Source organism: Tachysurus vachellii, chromosome 4 (genome assembly GCF_030014155.1).
Source record: "Tachysurus vachellii isolate PV-2020 chromosome 4, HZAU_Pvac_v1, whole genome shotgun sequence".
Lineage (NCBI taxonomy): Eukaryota > Metazoa > Chordata > Actinopteri > Siluriformes > Bagridae > Tachysurus > Tachysurus vachellii.
The window spans coordinates 3110462-3132478 of NC_083463.1; the positions used below are offsets into that span (position 1 = coordinate 3110462).

Below are 22017 nucleotides of genomic sequence, written 5' to 3' on the forward strand. Positions count from 1 at the left end.
ACCAAAGAAACACAAGCCAGGGTAGAATACACCAAGGAGGCTCTAAAACTGGCTTCTTCTTCGTTGAGATCTAGGCAGCCATGTATCGAGGTTTCATTCTGGTTTGAACCTTGCAGCTCTTGGACAATTACGTGAGACCAAAATCTTCACCAAACTGAACCTGCCAAGTGCCTACAAGTAGAACATGCTGCACAAATCACCAAAAACTCAGTCAATGCCTGTCATGGAGAGACACCATCAGGTGTGGCTCCTCACCAGAAACCTCCTCATCATTATACTGGATCTTTCAAAACCCTCAAAAATTAAAAAAACTAAAAAAGAAGAAATCATACTTGAGCTGAAAAATCTGTCTATTAGAGATTTTATTTTATTTTTAAAGCGAAGCGTTACGGCAGAGTTTTATATAACACTTTTTTTCATAAACACAGCCATCATGAAGCAGTCAGTGTGTAGGAAAAAATAATAAAACTAAACTAGCTTAATGATAAAGACAAGAACATTACACACACCATTTTGCAAAAACGCATCAGTTATAATATTACTGTTAAACAATAAAAAGCTTTCAAATCCTCAGAGTTTGAGGTGATATCTTTACAAAATATCCAAATAGGTCAGTTTCTGTCAATAAATACATGGTAATTCAAGCTTCTCTCCAGATTGGATGTTATTTCTGCTCAGAAGGTACTAAAGTTTCAATAGAATGGAACCAAACCTTGTGATATCCTACAGGTAGAGGAGTCAAAAAGGAAAAAGTTAAATCTATACTCATATCAACAGCTAGTGATTTAGTCACCGCCGTGTCTAACTGCAGTCGTTAAACACCTAACGAGCTCCTGTTTTTTTCCCTTTTAGAGCTGCTGGTATTAACCATGAAAACGTGACATATAAATACTGTATGTATCTGACCACACACTCATCGTAACAAATTATTTAGACAAAATATCAGAGGTTCTTTGGTATTTTCTAGTAAAGGTAAGGAATGATTGCACCAGAGCGAGTCTCTTTAAAGAGTAAACACGATCTATTCTCTCTATCTGTAGTATAGATATAATATTAATATTAATATGGCTCCCTGCATGGTGAAAAGACACAAAACTTTATTCAAGCTCATTCTTAATAGAAGTCTAAGGGCAGCTGTTGAACTGCTCAAACTGTTATAGTACATTTTCATGGATCTGTGTCTCTCCGTTCCCCGTCTGCTTTTCTTTGTGTTAACCTGTTCTGTGCCAAAGCCCTTTTTGATTAGTTTCAGTTCACACCCTGATGTTTCCATTAGTATTATTGTGCATTTCTCTGTCTGTTAAGTTCTCACGTTTCTGTGTTTGTACGTGAAACTCTAAATCAATATAACGTTTGATGTAAAGACAAAAAAAGCATAGTGTAGAAAGCATAGTGTAACACAAAATACTTTCTACAGTACTGTGCATAAGACTGACAGAACAGATTTGGTAAGACTTTCCTTTTACATCATCACACCTTGACTGTTCCAGTGTAATGACTATGTTAAATATTAATTGACATGTTAATTGAGAACAATATCTGGCCTTAGACCTTCGTATTAATTGACATCAACATCTGCCCTTACACTTTATCATTAAGATCAACATCTGCCCTTAGACTTTATCATTAAGATCAACATCTGCCCTTAGACTTTATCATTAAGATCAACATCTGCTGTTACACTTTTATATTAATTGAGATAAACATTTGCCCTTAGACTTTCTTATTGAGATCAACATCTGCCCTTAGACTTTCTATTATCTGCAAGTTTTCAGTAAACAGGTTAAAGCGCAGAGAAAACATGGTGAAAATCCTGTAAGCTACAGATACAGTAGATAGAGAATATGATTCAAATTAACTAAAGTATTCCTTTTGAGAGAGAGAGAGAGGGAGAGAGTGAGAGAGAGAGAGAACAGACATAATGTAATGGCAGCTGAAGATAAGTCCTTGTGGTTCCCACTCAGCCTCTCAGTGCAGTCAGCTCTGTCCCTGCCACTGGCTTTGATGGTACTGGTTCTGATCCCAGTCGACTCTCGAGAGTGTGTTCTTTGTAAAAACTCAGCAGGTGGGTGATAAATACTTATAAAACCTCATCTTCAGAGTCTGCGTCTCTTTCCTGTGGTTTCAGCAGACCCATTTCCATCGGCGGCATCCTCCTGAGTTTGGATCGTATCACGCTGAGGGAAAAAACGAAAGAGAAGAAAATCAGTTAGTATAAAAACTAATAAAGTGCCGTTTTCCATTTTAGTTCCTGTTTGAATTCAGTAACTAACAGCACGAAATCTCGTAACTCCAAAGCTTCCTGTGTTCTGTGTATGATTCAGTGTTTAGTCTCGTTAGTGTTTAGACACGTTAGCTGGTTAAATCTGTATCACCGACTCTACAGTCACTTTTCACTTCCGTGAACTGGCTTGTTGCTATGGAAACGTACGCTTTCATGGAGGTGTCCATGTTTTTTTCCTCTACTTTGTAGCTAGAACTTGTTGAAAATGGCAAAAATGAAATAAATATCAAGTAAGCTACATGGATTAGTTTCTTCTTCTCCTCGAATCACGCTGCAGTAAAGTCATTAATGTTGTTATTCTGCCCCCTGGTGGACATCTTTATGCTACATCGTACAGCTACGATAACCAGGTCTTATGGAAAGAGAAATTAGAATAAAATAAAACTAAAAACTAAACCCTTTATGGAAATAAGAGAGTGAATGTGTGTGTGTGTGTGTGTTTAAAGTCGCACCATGTAACAGTGGTGTGTGTTACAGCCACAATGATGAGAGCGAAGGCCAAGTGCCAGCTGTAACACATGGTAATAAACATCATGTTGTTGTGATCCGACTGATCCCACTTCACCTCGCTGGGGGGGTAGAGCACAAAGGCAATCTGGGGAAAAGAAGCGACAACTTACACCACTTTTCTGGAACCAATTTTTCAAAAAATTTCGACCCAAACCTGAAACATTCATTCATTTTCTACCGCTTATCTGAACTATCTCGAGTCACAGGGAGCCTGTGCCTATCTCAGGTGTCATCGGGAATCAAAGCAGGATACACCCTGGACGGAGTGCCAACCCATCGCAGGGCACACACACTACGGACAATTTTCCAGAGATGCCAATCAACCTACCATGCATGTCTTTGGACCGGGGGAGGAAACTGGAGTACCCGGAGGAAACCCCCGAGGCACGGGGAGAGCATGCAAACTCCACACACACAAGGTGGAGGCGGGAATCGAACCCCCAACCCTGAAGGTGTGAGGCGAACGTGCTAACCACTAAGCCACCGTGCGCCCAAACCTGAAACAAACTTAATTTAAAGTAGTACAGTAAAGAAAAAAAAACTTTTTTGTTAAGTGTTAATTTGTTACATATAAACAGACCTGATAGCTTTTCTTGTTGTTAGGATTTTATTATATTTATTTATTTACTTATTTTTATTTTATTTCAAATGACATCTTTGTGCCAAAGAGATGAACTAAATTTAAAAAGCTGCATTTTTAGTGGATTTCTTCCTGCTTCTTATTTATTTATTTATTTATTTATTTACATAATTTAAATACATAACGCATTTGACAATTTAGTTTAGCTTATTAAAAGCAAAAATTCACAGCTGGGTCTCCAAAAAGTAACCCTTCTATAGTGTATCTCAAATAATAATGATAAATATTTAGTATTTATATCATTAGAAATAAGACATTTTAAAATTTATGAATTGTATTTGTGTATTTATAGAAGAGAAAAGAACAGAAAAAAGTAATAAAAAAAGGAGTCAAAATTGTCCAGCAACAATACTGCAATAAATATTAGAAACTACAGGAAAAAACATCAAAATGGTGTAAAAAGTGAGTGAAAAAATTTTATAAATAATTATGTTCTAGTAAAAGTGAGACAAATGAAAATCGAACTAAAAAAAGGTTGAAAAATGGAAAGTTTGCTCTGATGGAAGTTTTAGAGATGTATGAAGTGTTTCGCTATTGAGAAATAGGTTTTTATTTTAGACGCAAACGATCTCAGGTTGATTGTTTTCCTACAGCTGAACTCATATTACATCAAAAAACAGTTCCAATTATTAATCAGTAAAAAAAACATCACACAGCTTTAACTATTTGTTATTAGGCTGAGATTAAACATTTATACAGATATACAGGTTTATTTTTGTGGATCATGTGAACAGACCTGCCAGAACCAGCTGCCCTGCAGCAGACAGAGTACAGCTCGTAACAGCTCCAGCAGAACGTTTCCTCTGTGGAAGACCTCCAGCAGGCAGACGAGCGCTCCTCCGAACACGCCGTACAGCAGGAGCATGTGCACGTGGACGTCCAGCATGTCTCTGCCATGGAGGTGATAGAGGAACAAGAATCCTGCGAAGGAAGAAGACATCTTGGCTGCGTCCCAAATTCACACTACGCACTCACATTGTGCACTACGGACTGTAGGGTCTAGTGTTAGAACGGTCGTATCGTCTCAAACGGAACACTAACGCTTTTTTACTAAAAGGAAGTTTCCCAGTCGATCTCAAAAGTCATCAAACGCTCGTAATACAACGCCACTAGCTTCAACAAACGTTAAACAAATCACACAAGATGTTTGTTAGACTTCTCATCTGCCGTTTTGTAAATGTTTTTATTATTGTGCTTTTATGCTGCAAATAAAAATAAGCTACAGTTTAGTAGCGTTAACGTGCAATAACAAACTGGACCACAAAGCTAATTGTTTCGTCTTCGCTAGCTCGCTTTATCCAGTCTGATACATGGTCAAATGTGGAGCTCAGACAACTCTTACAGTCATGCAAGATCATTAATAATTCACACACCGAATCTTAAGCTGTTTTACCTTCGTTGAAGAAAGCGAGGCCCAGCAGTAAGCGATCTAAAGCCAGAGGAGCTGCACTTGTGCTGTGGACGGTGAGGGACGTGGCTCCGGCCAGGCCGAAGAACAGGTACATGGTTGTGTGTTGCCAGTTCATCAGTTTGTCCCAGTGCTGAGTGGACGAGTTGTACAGGTGGAGCTTCGGTCCATCAACTGTGAACTGTTCTGCTAGCATTCCTGACACACACACGCACACACACATAAACGTATTCAGAACAAATAGATTGATATCGATATCTAAGTATGATGTTGCATTGTTAAGCAAATAAATTGTAAAAAAGTTTCTGTGGAACTCACCGACAACAGAGAAGAAGAGCAACGTGGCTCCTTCGATGATCTCAAGGCGGTGCTGAGCGGCTCGTGTCGTGAGTCTGGCTGCACCAGCGCTCTTGTTCCTGCGGGTGGCGTACCACAGCGAGTACTTCACCGCCCACCACATGCCGCTGATCAGAAACAAGCTGCCGGGTAGTGCATGGCCTTTAAAATTCCCCATCAGCACTCGCAACTACCTGAAATACAAGAGGAAATATTTTACAAGAGATCTATAGTGCATTGCGTAAGTATTCCAACTCTCCTTAAACCTGGCACTAAAATGGTTTCATTATATTTTTTCACATTTAAAGGCAAACATTTTTGTCCTACTACAGATTCTCAGACCGAGGACTCGGTTTTGACTTTACAATTCGCTCCTGCTGAAATGTGACTGTATTCTTCTAGACTCCGCCCCAATCTGTTGTCATACGCTTGCTGTGTGTTGGCCTCCATCCATCTAACCCTTAACCGTGACCAGCGTCCCTGCCACCACCATGCTTCACACTGAAGGATGGATATGAGTAGAGCTTTTAGACTACATGTGAAAAAGAAGTAGGGGGTCAAATACTTGAGCAAGATGCTGCTTCTTATCCACCTGTAAATAATAATAATAATAATAATAATAATAATAATAATAATAATAATAATGATAATAACAATAATGAAATTGAAAATAAGATGTAATGGATTTGCTGATCTGCAGATATTTTATTGCGATAAAATAGAAATGAAGAAATGTTTAAGACTTTACTGTGGCAATATAAACAAATCTTAGATTATGCAAAAGTTATGAAACGATAAAATAAAATAAATAAGAACTGGGATGGGGGCATGGTGGCATAGTGGTTAGCACGTTCGCCTCACACCTCCAAAGTTGGGGGTTCGATTCCCATCTCCGCCTTGTGTGTGTGGAGTTTGCATGTTCTCCCCGTGCCTCGGGGGTTTCCTCCGGGTACTCCGGTTTCCTCCTCTGGTCCAAAGACATGCATGGTAGGTTGATTGGCATCTCTGGAAAATTGTCTGTAGTGTGTGATTGCGTGATTGAATGAGTGTGTGTGTGTGTGTGCCCTGCGATGGGTTGGCACTCCATCCAGGGTGTATCCTGTCTTGATGCCCGATGACACCTGAGATAGGCACAGGCTCCCCGTGACCCGAGATAGTTCGGATAAGCGGTAGAAAATGAGTGAGAGAGAACTGGGATGCTGTTTTTATGCATCTAAAAGCAACTACATTCCCTGCATACTGGTGTTGTGTAACACCTGTCCTAAAAAAACATAATGGCGACTTGGACAACTTAAATAATTATCGTCCTATTTCAAATCTACCGTTTCTTGCCAAAATTCTGGAACGTCTTGTGGCTTTGCAGCTACATAGTCATCTCACAATAAATAATCTTTTCGAACCCCTTCAGTCTGGATTTAGAAAATCTCATAGTACTGAGACAGCATTGGTCAAGGTCACCAATGATGTGTTATTGGCCTCAGATTCTGGTTCTCCTTCTATTCTGATCCTCCTGGATCTTAGCACCGCTTTTAACACTGTTAACCACAATCTGTTACCCGAGCGTCTGGAAACTGTTTTTGGTGTTTCTGGGACTGTTTTAACTTGGTTTAGATCATACCTTTCTGATCGTCAACAGTTTGTATGTATGAGTGGATTCCGGTCTGTGACTGGTTTTGTCTGTACGGGTGTTCCTCAAGGTTCCATCTTAGGCCCCTTATTTTTTAGCATTTACATATTTCTACTTGGATTGCTTTTAAGATCACTTCGGCTTATTTATCACTTTTATGCGGATGACACTCAGATTTATATTCACTCTAAGCATAATCAAACTTTAGACCTTTCTTCTTAACATACTGTATTGCTGAGATAAAAACATGGATGTCTCAAATTTTTTTTTGTGCCTCAACACTAATAAGACAGAGCTTGTCTTTCTTATTGGCACCCCTCACCAGCTTCGCAAACCTGGTTCACTGTTTCTAAACTTGGTTCTGTTCTGGAAGTACAAACCAAATTAAAAAATCTAGGAGTAATCTTTGATTCAAGTTTGTCTTTTGACCCTCACGTTTGGCACACTGTAAAGAACTAATTTTTTCATCTCAGAAATATCAGTAGACTTCACCCTATGTTATCCCGTTCAGTGACTAAAAGGCTTATTAATACTTTTGTGTTCTCCCGCATTGACTATTGCAATGCACTTCTGGCTGGGGTTCCTAAATCCACAATTAATAAACTGCAATGCAAAGTGCAAAATTCAGCTGCTAGGATCCTGACTGGAGTCAGGCAAAATGAGCACATTACACTAAATCTCAAGTCCTTGCACTGGCTTCCGGTCAGGTTCTGAGTAGATTTTAAAGTCCTCATGCTTACATAAAAGTAAGGATGGGCGATATGGCTGAAAACTGTATCATGATATCAGGGTTTCATATCGGTCGATATCGATAATTATTGATTTTTTTTTTATGACCCATTTAGAATAAGGACCAGGAGAAAAATATATTACATTTAAACATTTTTATTTTAAACTTAACCTTCCTCTGATCGTAATCCCCTCAGCTATTAAGGCAGAAATGTCAACAACCAGGAAACCTCAAATAATTATAATGTAAACATAAGTCTAAAGTCACAATGAACACTTAACAATTATCTCTTAACATTTAAGGTGAAAAATGAAAAAAAAAAAAAAGTAAGAAATGCTTAATAAAGTGTAATAAAATATTGCAGTGTTAAATATAAACATAGAGCTCAGGGATGCTTCTGGTCTGGACACCATTGCTTTAAGAGTGTGTGTGTATGTGTGTGTGTCTTAGTGTGTGTGTTAGTGTGTGTGCTGCTTGTGTGGTGTTACAGCTGTCCTCCAAAGAGTGAGCTCCAAAGTGTCCTAAGGCGGTAAATCAAGTTCCTGGTATTACCGGGGTCTTGGCGGGGACGACGGTCTTGCATAATTTGCAGACGACATTGGTCTGACTACGGTCAGACTTATAATATCCAAAAAACTGCCATACTGGCGTGCTCACTTTTCCTCTTTTATTTACAATTTCCTCGGTCGCTGCAGCTCATTTTCTGCTTATCAGTCGCCGGTTACTGAAGAGGAATCCAGCAGACCAGCACGAGATGACGATATGGCACAATCAAACATGATACTGTTACATGATTGGCTGTTAGCATGTCACTCCCTATGTTGCTAGGTTACCAGAGAGTGAGTGCCTTTGTTAATGCAACCAAACTGGCTTCGCAACCTCGGCTTTCTTCCGACGATGAATAAAACATATCGAACATTTTATTGAACACATTTTTTATTGAGATTGATCAAATGTCTATCGCGATACATATCGTTATCGTTTTATCGCCCAGCCCTACATACAAGGCACTGCATGGTCTTGCCCCCCAGTATCCATCTGCAATTTTAACTTTATACACACCCAAGCGTTACTTACGCTCCTCACAAGCAGGACTATTGGTAGTCCCACAGACACAGCTGCGTTCTGTAGGGGATAGGGCTTTTTTGTCGTATGCATCCTCACATCAGAGACGCACAGAATTTAGTACTTTTAAATCTCTTTTAAAAACTCATTTTTTAGGGAAGCCTTTTCTTGACTACTTTATTTTTGTGTGTGTGATTATTTATATGTATGTATTAGTTGTTTAACTTTGTGCTTGTTGTATTCTCATTTGCTTTTTATGTAAAGCACATTGGGAAGCTATTTTAAAGGCGCTATATAAAAATAAAGTTATTATCATTATTATTATTATAACCAGGTGAGGAGGGGGGGGGGTTATGGTGAAAGAAAGCAATCAGAGTTAATGAAGGCTTTGTAGATATTGCGTGTGTTTATGTGGTGAGGAATGTTGAAAGAGGAAAAAGAAATTCACCCACACGCTGAAATCCTTTCATCAACGCCAAATGTTTTGTTTTTTAATTATGGCAAAGTTAAAAGAAAGAAAAATATCACTTTATGGGCAATTTACAAAAAGAAACGACTAAATTATTACATTTTATTTATTTATTCTTTCATTCTGAGACAAAACACATTTTTTGAAGTAAGTTCATAGTCATGTGTCTACAAAAAAAGTGTAAAGTAACCGAACTACTGTTTGCTCTATTGCTATAGTGTAAAAAAGCTTGATGAAAACGACCTTCTCTTTTTCATAATTAAAAAAAATTAAAACTTAGAAGAAACAAACAAAGAATTCCACTACTAATTAATTATTTGTAAATTAGTGACTTAGATATCAGCTATACGAGGTATGAAACCTCACAACCTCTATGTCTGAGACCTCTATCTCTCTATCCATCCCCATGGAGACCGAATGACTCCTGAGAGCCCTTCAGTGGAGAGCGGGCCGTCTGATTGGCTGCCATTGTAGTGTTTATTTATAATCGCTGCCTGATAAATATTCACCATGTCCCTTCATATGAAAAGAAGAGTGAAAATGAGCAGTATGTTCTACTAGATCACCTCAGATTCAAGGTATAAACTGAAATAAAGACATGGACTGTGATGGGATTGTTACATAGATAATCCCCTTTGAGACTTTACAAATAAACCAGGAAAGATACACAGTGTGTCTCCATATTAACTAGAGTAAAGAGCAGTGTGCTGTTCGTCCATAGTGTATAATGTAAATGTTGCTTGTATCAAAATCTGATCAACTATTTCTGTGAATTCTGATGGTAAATAATGATTTCACCGAAAATGATTTAGGGGATTCAAAGCAACAGGCATGAACACTTATACACTCACAACCTTATTATTATTATTATTATTATTATTATTATTATTATTATAGTATTTTATTGCTTTCTTATAACAGTGCATTAAATAATTTTCCATTACAACAGCTCTGAAAGTAGTTCTGGCTGTAGTTCGAATCACAGGATTATGTCATCGTTTCTATAGTAACAGCTCATTCACAAGAAGTCGTAAGACAAGCGTTCCACATCACGTAAGTCTCGCGATTCCTAAAACCTACAGTTATTTACCAAATAAAAAATTGTACATGGTTTATTGAGAAGATGTTTAGGTACCATTTATATTTTTTGAGCACAAAAATAATCTACGAAATAAACAAACCGGAACTAACTTTTATCGTCGACTTTCAACAACATTAATGAAAGTATAAACAGATAAACAGCAGTAAAATCTGCAGAACCTTCACTTCTGGCCCGACTGCACCTACATCTCACAGTCAGGATTCCCCATCTCCTTCGTTGTCGCATTTCTCAACAGCAGAAGAGATTTAACAACTCAGGTGATTCATACGTAGGTCATGATTTTGCAATATCCCTGCACAACGATCTGATCACCCCTTCAGTCACAGCTCGCATCTTCGGGGTTACCACGAACAATCATCTATCCTTTTCCTCACATGTTGCTAATGTGACACGTTCATGTCGGTTCCTTCTCTACAACATTAGAAGGATTCGGCCATTTTTGTCCACACAGGTTGCTCAAGTACTTGTTCAGTCTCTTGTCATCTCAAGACTGGACTTCTGCAACTCACTGTTGTCAGGTCTACCTATGAATTCAATTCTTCCTCGTTTAATGATCCAAAATACAGCTGCCCAGCTTCTTTTCAGCCTGCCTAAGTTTGATCCCTCCACTGGCTTTCGGTAGCTGAACGCATCAGATTCAAAACACTGATGCTTGAATATAAAGCCAAAAATGGACCAGCTACCAGCGCTGCTCGACTGGTCCCACCATCTCTCAGGGTAAGAGGCAAGTATACTACAAGACTCTTTTCTGCTCTGGCACCAAGGTGGTGGAATGAACTTGCCCAGACAGCTGAGTCACTGGATATCTTCAAACAACGGTTGAAAGCCTACTTCTTTATGAAATACTTTAACTAGCACTTTCTCCGCTGTTTGTTGTATGTGTGTATTTACAAAAAAAAACTTTTGAATACTGTTTTAGTCTAATGGTATCTTCAGTCTGTAATCTAGTGACCCAGAGTTAATGTGCTCAATAATAGGGACTTAAAAACACTTTTGTATGTCACTCTGGATAAGAAAGTCTGTTATATGCTGTAAATGTAAATGTAAAATGTAAACGTAAGATGTAAATGTTAAATGTAAAAGTAAACGTAAAATGTATATGTAAATGAAAATGTAAAATCTAAAGGAAAATGTAAATGTAAACGGAAAATGTATATGTAAATGTAAATATAAATGTAAAATGTAAATATAAATGTAAAATCTAAATGTAAATGTAAAATGTAAATATAAATGTAAAATGTAAATGTAAAATGTAAATATTAATGTAAAATGTAAATGTAAAATGTAAATATAAATGTAAATGTAAAATGCAAATATAAATATAAATGTAAAATGCCCCATGTGACAAACATTAAAATGTTTATATAATATGAACTAAAAACTAAAACCAGACTAATTTCATATCTAATTAACTTAACTGTACTGCTATTGTTATTTTACAATGAGCTTTTCTTACAAACACAAGATGAATGTACATTTTTGATCCATGACTGTTTTGTGTTCCCTTAAACCCCTGATATAAGATGAGTAATGATGACTTAAACACACCCTGGTTAGTTTTCTGCACACTTACCTTTCAGACTGGAGGAGAAAAGAGGATGATGATGTTTATTATCAGGATGAAGACACACTTCAGCTTTATTCGCCTTTTCGTCTTCACTTATGAAGCGAAAACTATTCAAAAGCCACAAACACACACGTTCAGACTTCTACATCTTCTCCGTCACACGTTTTTCCCACACGTTCACACTTTTCCCAGCTGTTTCACACAGATTTTCCTTAGTTGTGTTTTTTCCCCGTTATTTATTGAGCAACCCGCCCATATCATCAGCGATTGGCTCAAACCAGGGCGAAACATCACACCTCTACACTCTGATTGGCTACCCGGAATGCCAATCACTCTCTAGCCTGGCTTCCACGTGTGCATTTTCACCCGTCCTGCCTTTTCTCATCTTCAGACTATGTGCTGAAAAACATCTATTTTAGACATATTACATATTTATTCATCTCTGGTTCTCCAACACGTGTACACTTCTGTTTAGGACTAATATAAATTCACTAACCAACAGTGTTTAAATTATAAAACACACTCATTCATAGCTTCCTTAAAGAAACAGGTTAAAAAGCTGTAATTAGGTAGGGTGTGTACACAAACGCGGTGTGTGTGTGTGTGGGTGTGTGTGTGTGAGAGAGAGAGAGAGAGAAAGAGAGAGAGAGAGTGTGTGTGTGTGTGTGTGTGTGTGTGTGTGAGAGAGAGAGAGAGAGATAGAGAGAGAGTGTGTGTGTGTGTGTACGTGCACACTGTCACGACATGAACTACTGAGTGTATAAGCCTTTATATCGCTCCAGTAAACAAAATAACACTTTTTTTTTTGCAGAGAAAAAGTCATTTATTGTTCAAGGAAATCATGAACAGAGCTAAGAATCATCAGTTGCTTTAATATTTCAAAAGTACTTTATTTATTACTGTTTATAAACTCTATCTGTATCTGGTTAGTGTTCAATTAGAACTATTTTGTATCTACATCTGTATCTGTATCCGTAATCTTTTTTTTTTTTTTTTTTTAATCTTTTCAATTCAATGTAATAAAGTTAATAATCTCTCAAACACTGTGGTGTTAATACACTGGACCACTGCTTCTTCATTTAAACTGAACTTGTTTATTTCCCATGGAACAGACATTCATGTTTAGGTCAAGAAGTTAAAAAAACACAAGAAACAATGGGTTACAGTATATTGTTGAGATCAGGATGAAATCAGCAAACTGGCACCATTCAAGGTATTTTGAACAATATATACAACGAACCTGGGAATGTTTAGAAAAGAACATTTAGTGTAATTATGTACAGTCAGGATCAGATGCTGTCATTGTGTAGAAAAAAAAACAAACACAGATTTCTAACTTTTCTGATGCGATGTAAAAAGGAAGGTTTATTAATTAATTTATTACATTTTACATTTATTAATTATCTCAATTGTCTTTTTAATAATCTGTTAAAAATGTGCAAGAGAAGAAGAGAAGAGGACTTTAATTTATTTGAGGAGGAAACGAGGAGTAGAAAATGATAATAATAATAATTTCACATCATGCAGCATCAGATTTTACAATAACCATAGACACTGTTTGTATATGTACATTTTTTGACTTAAAAGGGACAACACTTTCTTACCACTTTATAAATATATAATTCATATATTATATTTTCTATATATTCTTCCTCTTTCCTACTCGTATAGGTAATTTTTTTGTTATTATTATTATTATTATTATTATTATTATTATTATTATTATTCAATTAGTTTGTTTTGATTCTGTTTTTATGACCCAGACAGTCGAAAAAGTATTTTGCTGCATGTGTACTGTACGTAGTTGTGTACTTGAGCAATAAAATTTTAAGTTTAAAATTTTAAAACCTTTTTTATAATTTAAGTCACAATCGCTGCCTTTAAAACCTTCAAGCACAAAAAAAGGGATAGAAAATGTGGACCGTTTTCCCTTTTTTCTCCCCTGTATATTAGAAATGCAGCTGATATTGTATGTCTAATTGACCCTTAATAATTAGTCACACCTCTTCGACACTGAGAGAATCAGTGTGACTAAGTGCTATGGTGACAGGAGAAAAGAACAGAACGCTTTGCCCCATCAGTAAAGTCGGGGAAAGTGCATAGAAAGGGGAAGGAAAGTTTTTTTTTCTTAAGGTGTGTATTGTAAACATGCTAAAAGTAGATGTTTTTTAATACTTCAGTAATTTTAATATTGGATTGTTCAGAGAGTCTCAGCGCTGTCGGCGTAAAGAGCGACGTTGCCGGGGAAGGCGGTATTCTTCCTGTTTGCTACAGAGCAGTCCTTCGGTCCTGCTTTCGCACACAGCAGCAGAACTCCGGCTGCGTGGACGAGCACCCTGATCCAGCCTCCTCACCTTCAGAGAGATCAGAGAGAAACTACTGAAGACTCACAACAATAAGCAGGATGGGAGAATTTCAGGCTAGCAAGAACTGCTAAATGTGGTCATGCATTTAGGAAAATATTTGTCCTTTTTAAAATTGATATTCTGAATTGATATATAATAGTAAAATATATTGTATATCATTAATCAGAAATCAAACATTACGTTAACTGAGTGTCTTGCAAACAAAAAATTTAACTTTGTTGTCACAACTCCATTGGACATTCCCCCTGCTGGCCACCAGAGGGAACCCTTTCAGGAGTTCTGATCACTTCCGTGTGCCTTCCCATCAATACTAGTATGAACTAGTATTGTTAGCTCTGCTACTTAGCAAGCCGTTGTTCTGCCTTTATGCCATTGCTTTCACTGTTTGTGACCATTGGCTGTTTTCTGGATTTTTAGCTGTTTGTGTTTTGTTTTGTGCCTTTGCTACTGCAGACTGCCTATTCTGTTTTCTGGATCTTTGCCTGTTTTTTCATTGTGCTTTCCCTACAGTTTTGGATTGTTTGCTGGGTTATCCTATTAAACCACATATTGGTTCTACACCCTCTGCTTCCGTGAGTTCATCACATATTACTTTGCCTGTGCTGAATTCAGATATACCTCAAGAATACCAAGCGGATGTACCCACATCAAGCTAGCTGGGCCCTCTTCTTCACACGGTTAAATTTTTCGGTTACTTATATTGGCTGGGCACCAAGAACTAAAAAGCAGACACCCTACGACGCTGCCATGATACCACTAAGAGATCTCACGCCATAGAAACTATCCTCCCATCATCATTGCACCCATTCATTGGGACATTATGGAGGTAATTCAACAAACAACAAGCAGAAAAACAAGCAAAAACTCTTGAGTGCCCTCCCATCCAACTATATGTTTCCATTAGTCTTTAACAAAGAACCATCCAGTACTGTAGGTCCACACCTCAACTATCACTCTGGTCCAAAATGTCTTCTGGTGGCCCACACTGGCTCGAGATGTGACAAATTATGTCAAGGCCTGTTCAGTGTGTGCTCAGTCCAAGTTATCTCGTCAATTTCCAGCAGGATTATTAGAGCCTCTCCCAATACCATGACATCTTTGGTCCAACCTCTCTACTGACTTTGTCACAGACTTACCAAGCTTGCACGGCTACACGTCCATTGTGGATCTCTTTTCTAAAACGTGGAGACTGGTGCCACTCAAAGGCCTTTCCACAAGTCGTGAAGTCGTGGCCTAATGGTTAGAGAGTCTGACTCCTAACCCTAAGGTTGTGGGCTCGAGTCTCGGGCCGGCAATACCACGACTGAGGTGCCTTTGAGCAAGGCACCGAACACCCCCAACTGCTCCCCGGGCGCCGCAGCATAAATGGCTGCCCACTGCTCCGGGTGTGTGTTCACGGTGTGTGTGTGTTCACTGCTGTGTGTGTGCACTTTGGATGGAGAGAACGCATGTTGAATGCAGAAAACAAATTTTGAGTATGGGTCACCGTACTTAGCCGTATGTCACGTCACTTCACTTCACTTCACTACACAGCCAAGGCTTCAATGGGGAAGATACACTGGGACAGTGTATGGAGAGGTTTTTGTGTGTAACTCCCTCCATTTTAAACAGTTTACTGTGTTGTATTAAACAGTATATGGGTTCTATACCCTCTGCTTCTGTGAATTTGTCACATCTAGGATCTATACAGATTATAGAAAAACACTTGATTCAGTACACATTACATTATTAGTGAGACATTTCTGAAAGGACGGATGAGACACGGATGAAATACAAGCAGAACAGAACAGCACATAGAACAGTACAGTGACTGTCTTTATAAGTTTTAACACATGATTTATATCTCTTACCTCTTTATGGAGGCGATGGGAGCAGTGAAGTTCTTGGGCTCCTCTTCCTGTTTCTCTGCCTCTCCTGCATGTCTCTTCATGGCAGATCAGACATGTGTTATCCGGATTGCTCTACAATCCACCAATTATGGAAAGCTTGTCATTATTTGAGTTTTCTATAAACATTTCAGTTCATCAAGCTCTTCCAGCCACACACAGATGTTTATACAGTACAGATGTCTCTCACCAGTGCCGGGACTCTGCGGTTATGGAAGCGCAGCATTCTCTTGAAAGACTCGGTCAGCTCAGGGACGGTGTTGATGCGACTCTCTGCTCTTTCAGCTTTCTTCCCTCTGTATTCGTCTGATGAGACACGGCGAGCGTGAGGATGTGAGCGTATCTCCCTCTCCTCCTCATGCCGCTGTATGTGAGTGGGAGTGGAAGGATGCTTCAGACGCATGGCCTCAAGCTGGGACTAAATAAAAATGTTCATAATATAAAAATAATAAATAATGTATAATCATCATCATCAACATCATCATCATCATAAACTCATTTAAAGCCAAATAATTTAACTATTAATGTTCTACTGTTTTATTTATTTGTGTAAAAAGCATAGGGATCTGTACCAGCAGTACAGTGAGCAGTGTTATAGATTAAAACAAACTCTAAGTGAAAATAAATAGATCTATCTGTCTGTCTGTCTGTCTGTCTGTCTGTCTGTCTACCTACTATCTGCCTGCAAGCCCATCCGCCCATCCATACGTCTACCTACCTACCAACCTACCTGTCTATCTATCTATCTATCTATCTATCTATCTATCTATCTATCTATCTATCTATCTATCTATCTATCTATCTATCTATCTGTCATTCTACCTACCTACTATCTACCTGCAAGCCCATCCGCCCGTCCGTCCGTCTGTCTGTCCGTCCATACGTCTACCTACCTACCAACCTACCTGTCTATCTATCTATCTATCTATCTATCTATCTATCTATCTATCTATCTATCTGTCTGTCTGTCTGTCTGTCTGTCTGTCTGTCTGTATGTCTGTCTGTCTGTCTGCCTGCCTGTCTGTCTGTCTGTCTGTCTATCTATCTATCTATCTATCTATCTGTCTGTCTGTCTGTCTGTCTGTCTGTCTGTTTATCTATCTATCTATCTATCTATCTATCTATCTATCTATCTATCTATCTATCTATCTGTCTGTCTGTCTGTCTGTCTGTCTGTCTGTCTGTCTGTCTGTCTGTCTGTATGTCTGTCTATCTGTCTGTATGTCTGTCTGTCTGTCTGTTTGTCTGTCTGTCTGTCTGTCTATCTATCTATCTATCTGTCTGTCTGTCTGTCTATCTATCTATCTATCTATCTATCTATCTATCTATCTATCTATCTATCTATCTATCTATCTATCTATCTATCTATCTATCTCTCTCTCTATCTCTCTATCTGTCTGTCTGTCTGTCTGTCTATCTGTCTGTCTGTCTGTATGTCTGTCTGTCTGTCTGTTTGTCTGTCTCTCTGACTTGCTGTATGTCTAACTATCTATCTACATGTGTTGGTGCCAATACTTTTGAAACAACAGATTCACTATCATATGTTTGAGCTCAGTGGATATTACTGACACATGGCGATATGGAAGATGCTTTTACATTTAGAAATGAAATAAAATACTGGTGTACTCATTTATTTGTTTCTACTTGTTTCAGTTAGAAATACAACATTCACAAATCTCAGTCTGAAAAAGTGATTATTTTACACACTCATCTGTGGTGTACTCTGGATTTCTGTCCTTTAAAAAGATTTGATAAAAAGAACCTAAGGAAATAAATCAATAAAATAATACTAAATTGTGACACCTGGATATACAAGAAGGATTTAAAATTTTTATCCCCAATATAAATCTGAACTGATGTGGAAAAGATTTCTGCTCCTCAGTTTGCTCCATCAACTTCATCTTCATCTTTAACTTCCTCCTCTACAGTGTACAACTTACCATGCAGGGCAGTGAAGATCTACGGTCACATGTGGACTGTCTGGACCTTCTGAAGCTCCTCTTGCGTTCTTTAGTCCGCTCCTCTCTGCCTCCGTGTCCCCAGTAGCTGCTCATCCATTTGGTGAAGTTTCCATCGTCGTCCTCGTCGTTGTCCACGATGATGGCAGGAAGCAGACGCAGAGACAGCTTGGTGGCTGGTGTGTGTGGAGCTCTCGCTGGGGCTCCTCGTCTGAGGTAAAAACTAGAGTGAAGAAAGAAGGTCTGATCTCTGAGCTTGTTTAGGAGAGATTTGTTAGATGCATGGGTTATGGAGGAAGTCTTTAAATAAGCGAATCCTCTGTAATCTGTTTAGCATCAGAGAATGAGGGAGGGGTTTAAAAGGAGAGAGAGAGAGAGAGAGAGAGAGAGAGAGAGAGAGAATATGTGAAAATGAGAGAGAGAGAGCAAGAAGAAAGAGAGCACAAAAGAGAGAGAGAGAGAGAGAGAGAGAGAGAGAGAGAGAGAGAGAGAGAGAGAGAGAGAGAGAGAGAGAGAGAGAGAGACAGACAGAGACAGAGAGTAAGAAAAGAATGGAGATAGATAGACAAGGAGAAAAAAAGAGGTAACGAGAGAGAGCAAAAGAAAGAGATAGAGAGTAAGAATGAAAGAAAAAGAGTGAAGAACGGAGACAGACAGAGAAAAAATCAAGGGAGACTAGAGATTTTGTATAGATTCAATTGTGTGTGTGTGTGTGTGTGTGTGTTTGGAAATGGGTGGTCCTGCTTTTAAAGAATTTCCATTTCATGGCCTAGAGGGCACACACACACACACAAACACACAAACACACACACACACACACACACACACACAAACTTTCCACTCACATGAGGCCTGTCAATAGTTAGCAGCAGTGAGGGATTGTGGAATCGTCCTGCAGCGTCCCATCACACACTCTACTTCAATCATCTCAGTTTCAGTCTAAATAACTGACCTGTGTGTGTGTGTGTGTGTGTGTGTGTGTGTGTGTGTGTGTGTGTGTGTAAAGAGTGCATCGCTTTTTTACTGAGTGTAATTTAGTAACACCTCTTTGCTGTATTCCGGGCTGTGACCCCATTTTTTTTGGAGAACATAACAGCCGAGCTTTCATTAATGACTAATCTGGGACACACTTCCTCCGCCTCTGTCTACTGTCCTGCTCCGTTTGTGCAGTCGCTCGTGACACTGTCCCTCAGGGCAGAAAAAAACAACAACCCAAACTAGAACATGTCACGTGACGTCCATGTCTCCTGAACTGTAAAACTCATTTACTGTACGTTACATATGTCATAACACATAACTGAGGGGCATCGTAAGTTTATCATAGTGCTACATAAACCCTACTGACATTGAAGCTACATAACCAGAAGTCATGAAGAAGGACAAGACCTGATGAATCTACTGTATCTGGCATAATTCTGTTCACGGAGATACATAGACTCACATTTATAAATGCTTATTCAGCATGCATCAGAAATCTAGGCATAAGCTGTCATAATAGCACTGCCTGTCTACATTGCCTGTCATAAATCATACATACTGTAAAGTTACATTTATAAAGGCTTATTCCAACAAGCATTAGATGTCTAAGGATGAATTTAGTCAAAAGTGATGGCGTAAGCTGTCATAGTACCACTTTCTGTCTTTATAGAGTGTTATAAAGCATACATACCCTATGGTCAGGTTTATAAAGGCTTATTCCAAAAAGCATTAGATGTCTATGGATGAATCCATTCCTGACTACTGACATGAACTATACAGACAATTCTAAAGAATTATTCTGACGTTCATGAGCACTCTGAGGATGAATGTTGTTTCATTCAATGTTTAGTAAGTCAGTCAAGTGGATACAGTACATAAGCCCTTCATGATTACTGACATAAACCTTGACATAAACAACTCTTTTGTTAATTTCTATCACATTATGTCATGTTGACATGGTTCTACTATTTATTCTGTAGTCATATGGCTCCATTTATTTGTTTATTTATATAAATATGTTTATATACTATTTATTCAACTGTCATATGGCACAATTCCACATTTTTCTTTCTGATAATTGACTCAGGACCTATCATGCTCATAGGGCTTTATAAAGCATAAATAAACTCGCATAAAGGAAATGATTAAGATTTATTTTGATAGTCAATCACTCTGAAAGGTAATTAAACTTGTTTGACATTACACTGACATAAATGCCTATTCCAATATACATAACCTGTCCTAAGTCCTAAATTTTTTTGTTGAGGTTACGTTGACATTTTTAACCAGTATTTTAGTATTTACAGTTATATCATTAAAACGTGTCAAGACCAGTTTATTTATGACTTATATTCATAGGGCTTCATAAAGCATAAACATCTGACACTTATTACAGCCTTTATAATTGTTTATTTCAACAGGCATCAGCTCTCTTAAGTCTGTTCAGTTGTTAAGTAGGCGTAAGCTGTTATAACGGCACATTTTGTGTTTATAAGATTTCATAAATTATTCATACAGGTCATATTTTGATTTCAAGTATGTCAGTAATATAAAGACCTTACATAAGCCATAAATAAGCCCTACATAACAACAGCTTATTTAAAAGAGTTAATATGTGCAAAGAAAATAATAACATATAACACATGGATGTTTCTTTCTGCATGTATTTTTTAACACTTTGAATGACAAACTTCATGCTATAAACTTAGTGATAACAGGAATTATTACTTGTTCCTTAAACAGCATTAAATGTTAGTATAAATGCATTAAAGCATGAAAAGCAAGTTGTTCTTCAATACAGTGTTTTTTTTTTAAAGGTAACCAGGAAGTGTAATAAGAAAAACAAAATCAGTGAAGAATTGAAAACAGGAACAAACATTTCAGCCCGGAAACGTACCATAACACTGACTCAGCCAGAGGAGGTGAGAAATAAAGCAACTAATCAAGGGAAAGGATCAGGTCCAGGACGGTGACAGTGACAGTCACAGTGACTTCTCTTTATTTTATCACTGCGTCATTGATTATTTTACTACATCAACACGACACGTTGGGGTTTTATTCCTCAAATACTGAACCTATGTTTAGGGTTCAGTCTAGAATGAATGTACATATCTAGAACACATAAAATAGCACACTATTCTCTCTCTCTCTCTCTCTCTCTCTCTCTCTCTCTGTGTGTGAGTGTTTACAGTACAGAGTTTCACATCTGCACTGACGTGTGTATGAACACCAGCTCTGACCCTGTGGGCTAGGGTTATATTGCAAATAGATCGCAATGTCGCTCACGAGTCAGCCTCAGGCTGGAGATGCACGAGACACGAGACACTACACGAGACACTACACTTCACATCCTCTGTCACTATGGATCATTTATTAGAACATTTATTACACTTTTAATATCATATATTAATTATTTCTTATTTTCTTTTATTAATTATTTATTAATTAATGTTATTAATTTATAAATGCTATTCTATTAATGGTAGGAATAACTTTTCTTCATTATCAGTTGTAAATAATACTGCATTATTATATATTTTAATTGTTTCTAGGTTAATTAAAGAAAAATAAACAATAATTAATACTGTTAACATAATTAACAATTGATTAGGTTTGTTTTTCCTTCCTTTTCTTTTGTGTACAACAAAAACAACAACAACAACAACAATCATAATAATAATAATTATTATTATTATAATTATAATTGTAATTATAATAATAATAATATATTCATAATAGATGTAGTAAACAATTATTTATTCTAAACTAATTAATAAAAAGGCTATAATTAGTACCATTAAAATAATTAACCAACCGTTGAAATTTTATATAATTTTCTATTATTGTTTCTTCTTCATCTTTTTCTTTTTCTTCTTCTTCTTCTTAGTATTAATAGTATTTTTAATTTTAGAGATTGATACAGACATTTTGTGTTAAATAATTTTTTTAATCCCTTTCCCTCTTTTTCACAAAGTGGTTACTTATCACATAAAAAATCTTCATCTTAAAATTAATGTCCAGTCTAATATTTATTTACTTTTAATTTTAATAAAATACATTTGCATTTAATTTTAAAAGCAAAGCGCAAAAC

The 22017-nt window shown here is 37.5% G+C and overlaps 2 protein-coding genes across 3 annotated transcripts; both read right to left on the bottom strand.

The window, feature by feature from the left end:
- Positions 1-410: 410 nt before the first annotated feature.
- Positions 411-11933, bottom strand: tmem45a (transmembrane protein 45a). The gene is made up of 6 exons (XM_060867028.1): positions 11745-11933; positions 5161-5372; positions 4828-5040; positions 4171-4355; positions 2737-2879; positions 411-2177 (listed from the first exon to the last, which is right to left on the bottom strand). Exons 2-6 carry the CDS (start codon positions 5354-5356, stop codon positions 2081-2083), a joined length of 834 nt encoding a protein of 277 aa, XP_060723011.1. The 5' UTR covers positions 5357-5372; positions 11745-11933; the 3' UTR covers positions 411-2080.
- An 876-nt stretch (positions 11934-12809) lies between these two features.
- Positions 12810-18343, bottom strand: lnp1 (leukemia NUP98 fusion partner 1). 2 transcript variants are annotated; one of them, XM_060867029.1, is made up of 4 exons: positions 17931-18340; positions 16181-16408; positions 15955-16065; positions 12810-14092 (listed from the first exon to the last, which is right to left on the bottom strand). In XM_060867029.1, exons 1-4 carry the CDS (start codon positions 18042-18044, stop codon positions 13949-13951), a joined length of 597 nt encoding a protein of 198 aa, XP_060723012.1. In that variant the 5' UTR covers positions 18045-18340; the 3' UTR covers positions 12810-13948. The 2 variants fall into 2 exon arrangements, with proteins under 2 accessions (XP_060723012.1, XP_060723013.1); XM_060867030.1 differs by having other exon boundaries at positions 13954-14092; positions 15955-16028; positions 17931-18343.
- Positions 18344-22017: the final 3674 nt, after the last annotated feature.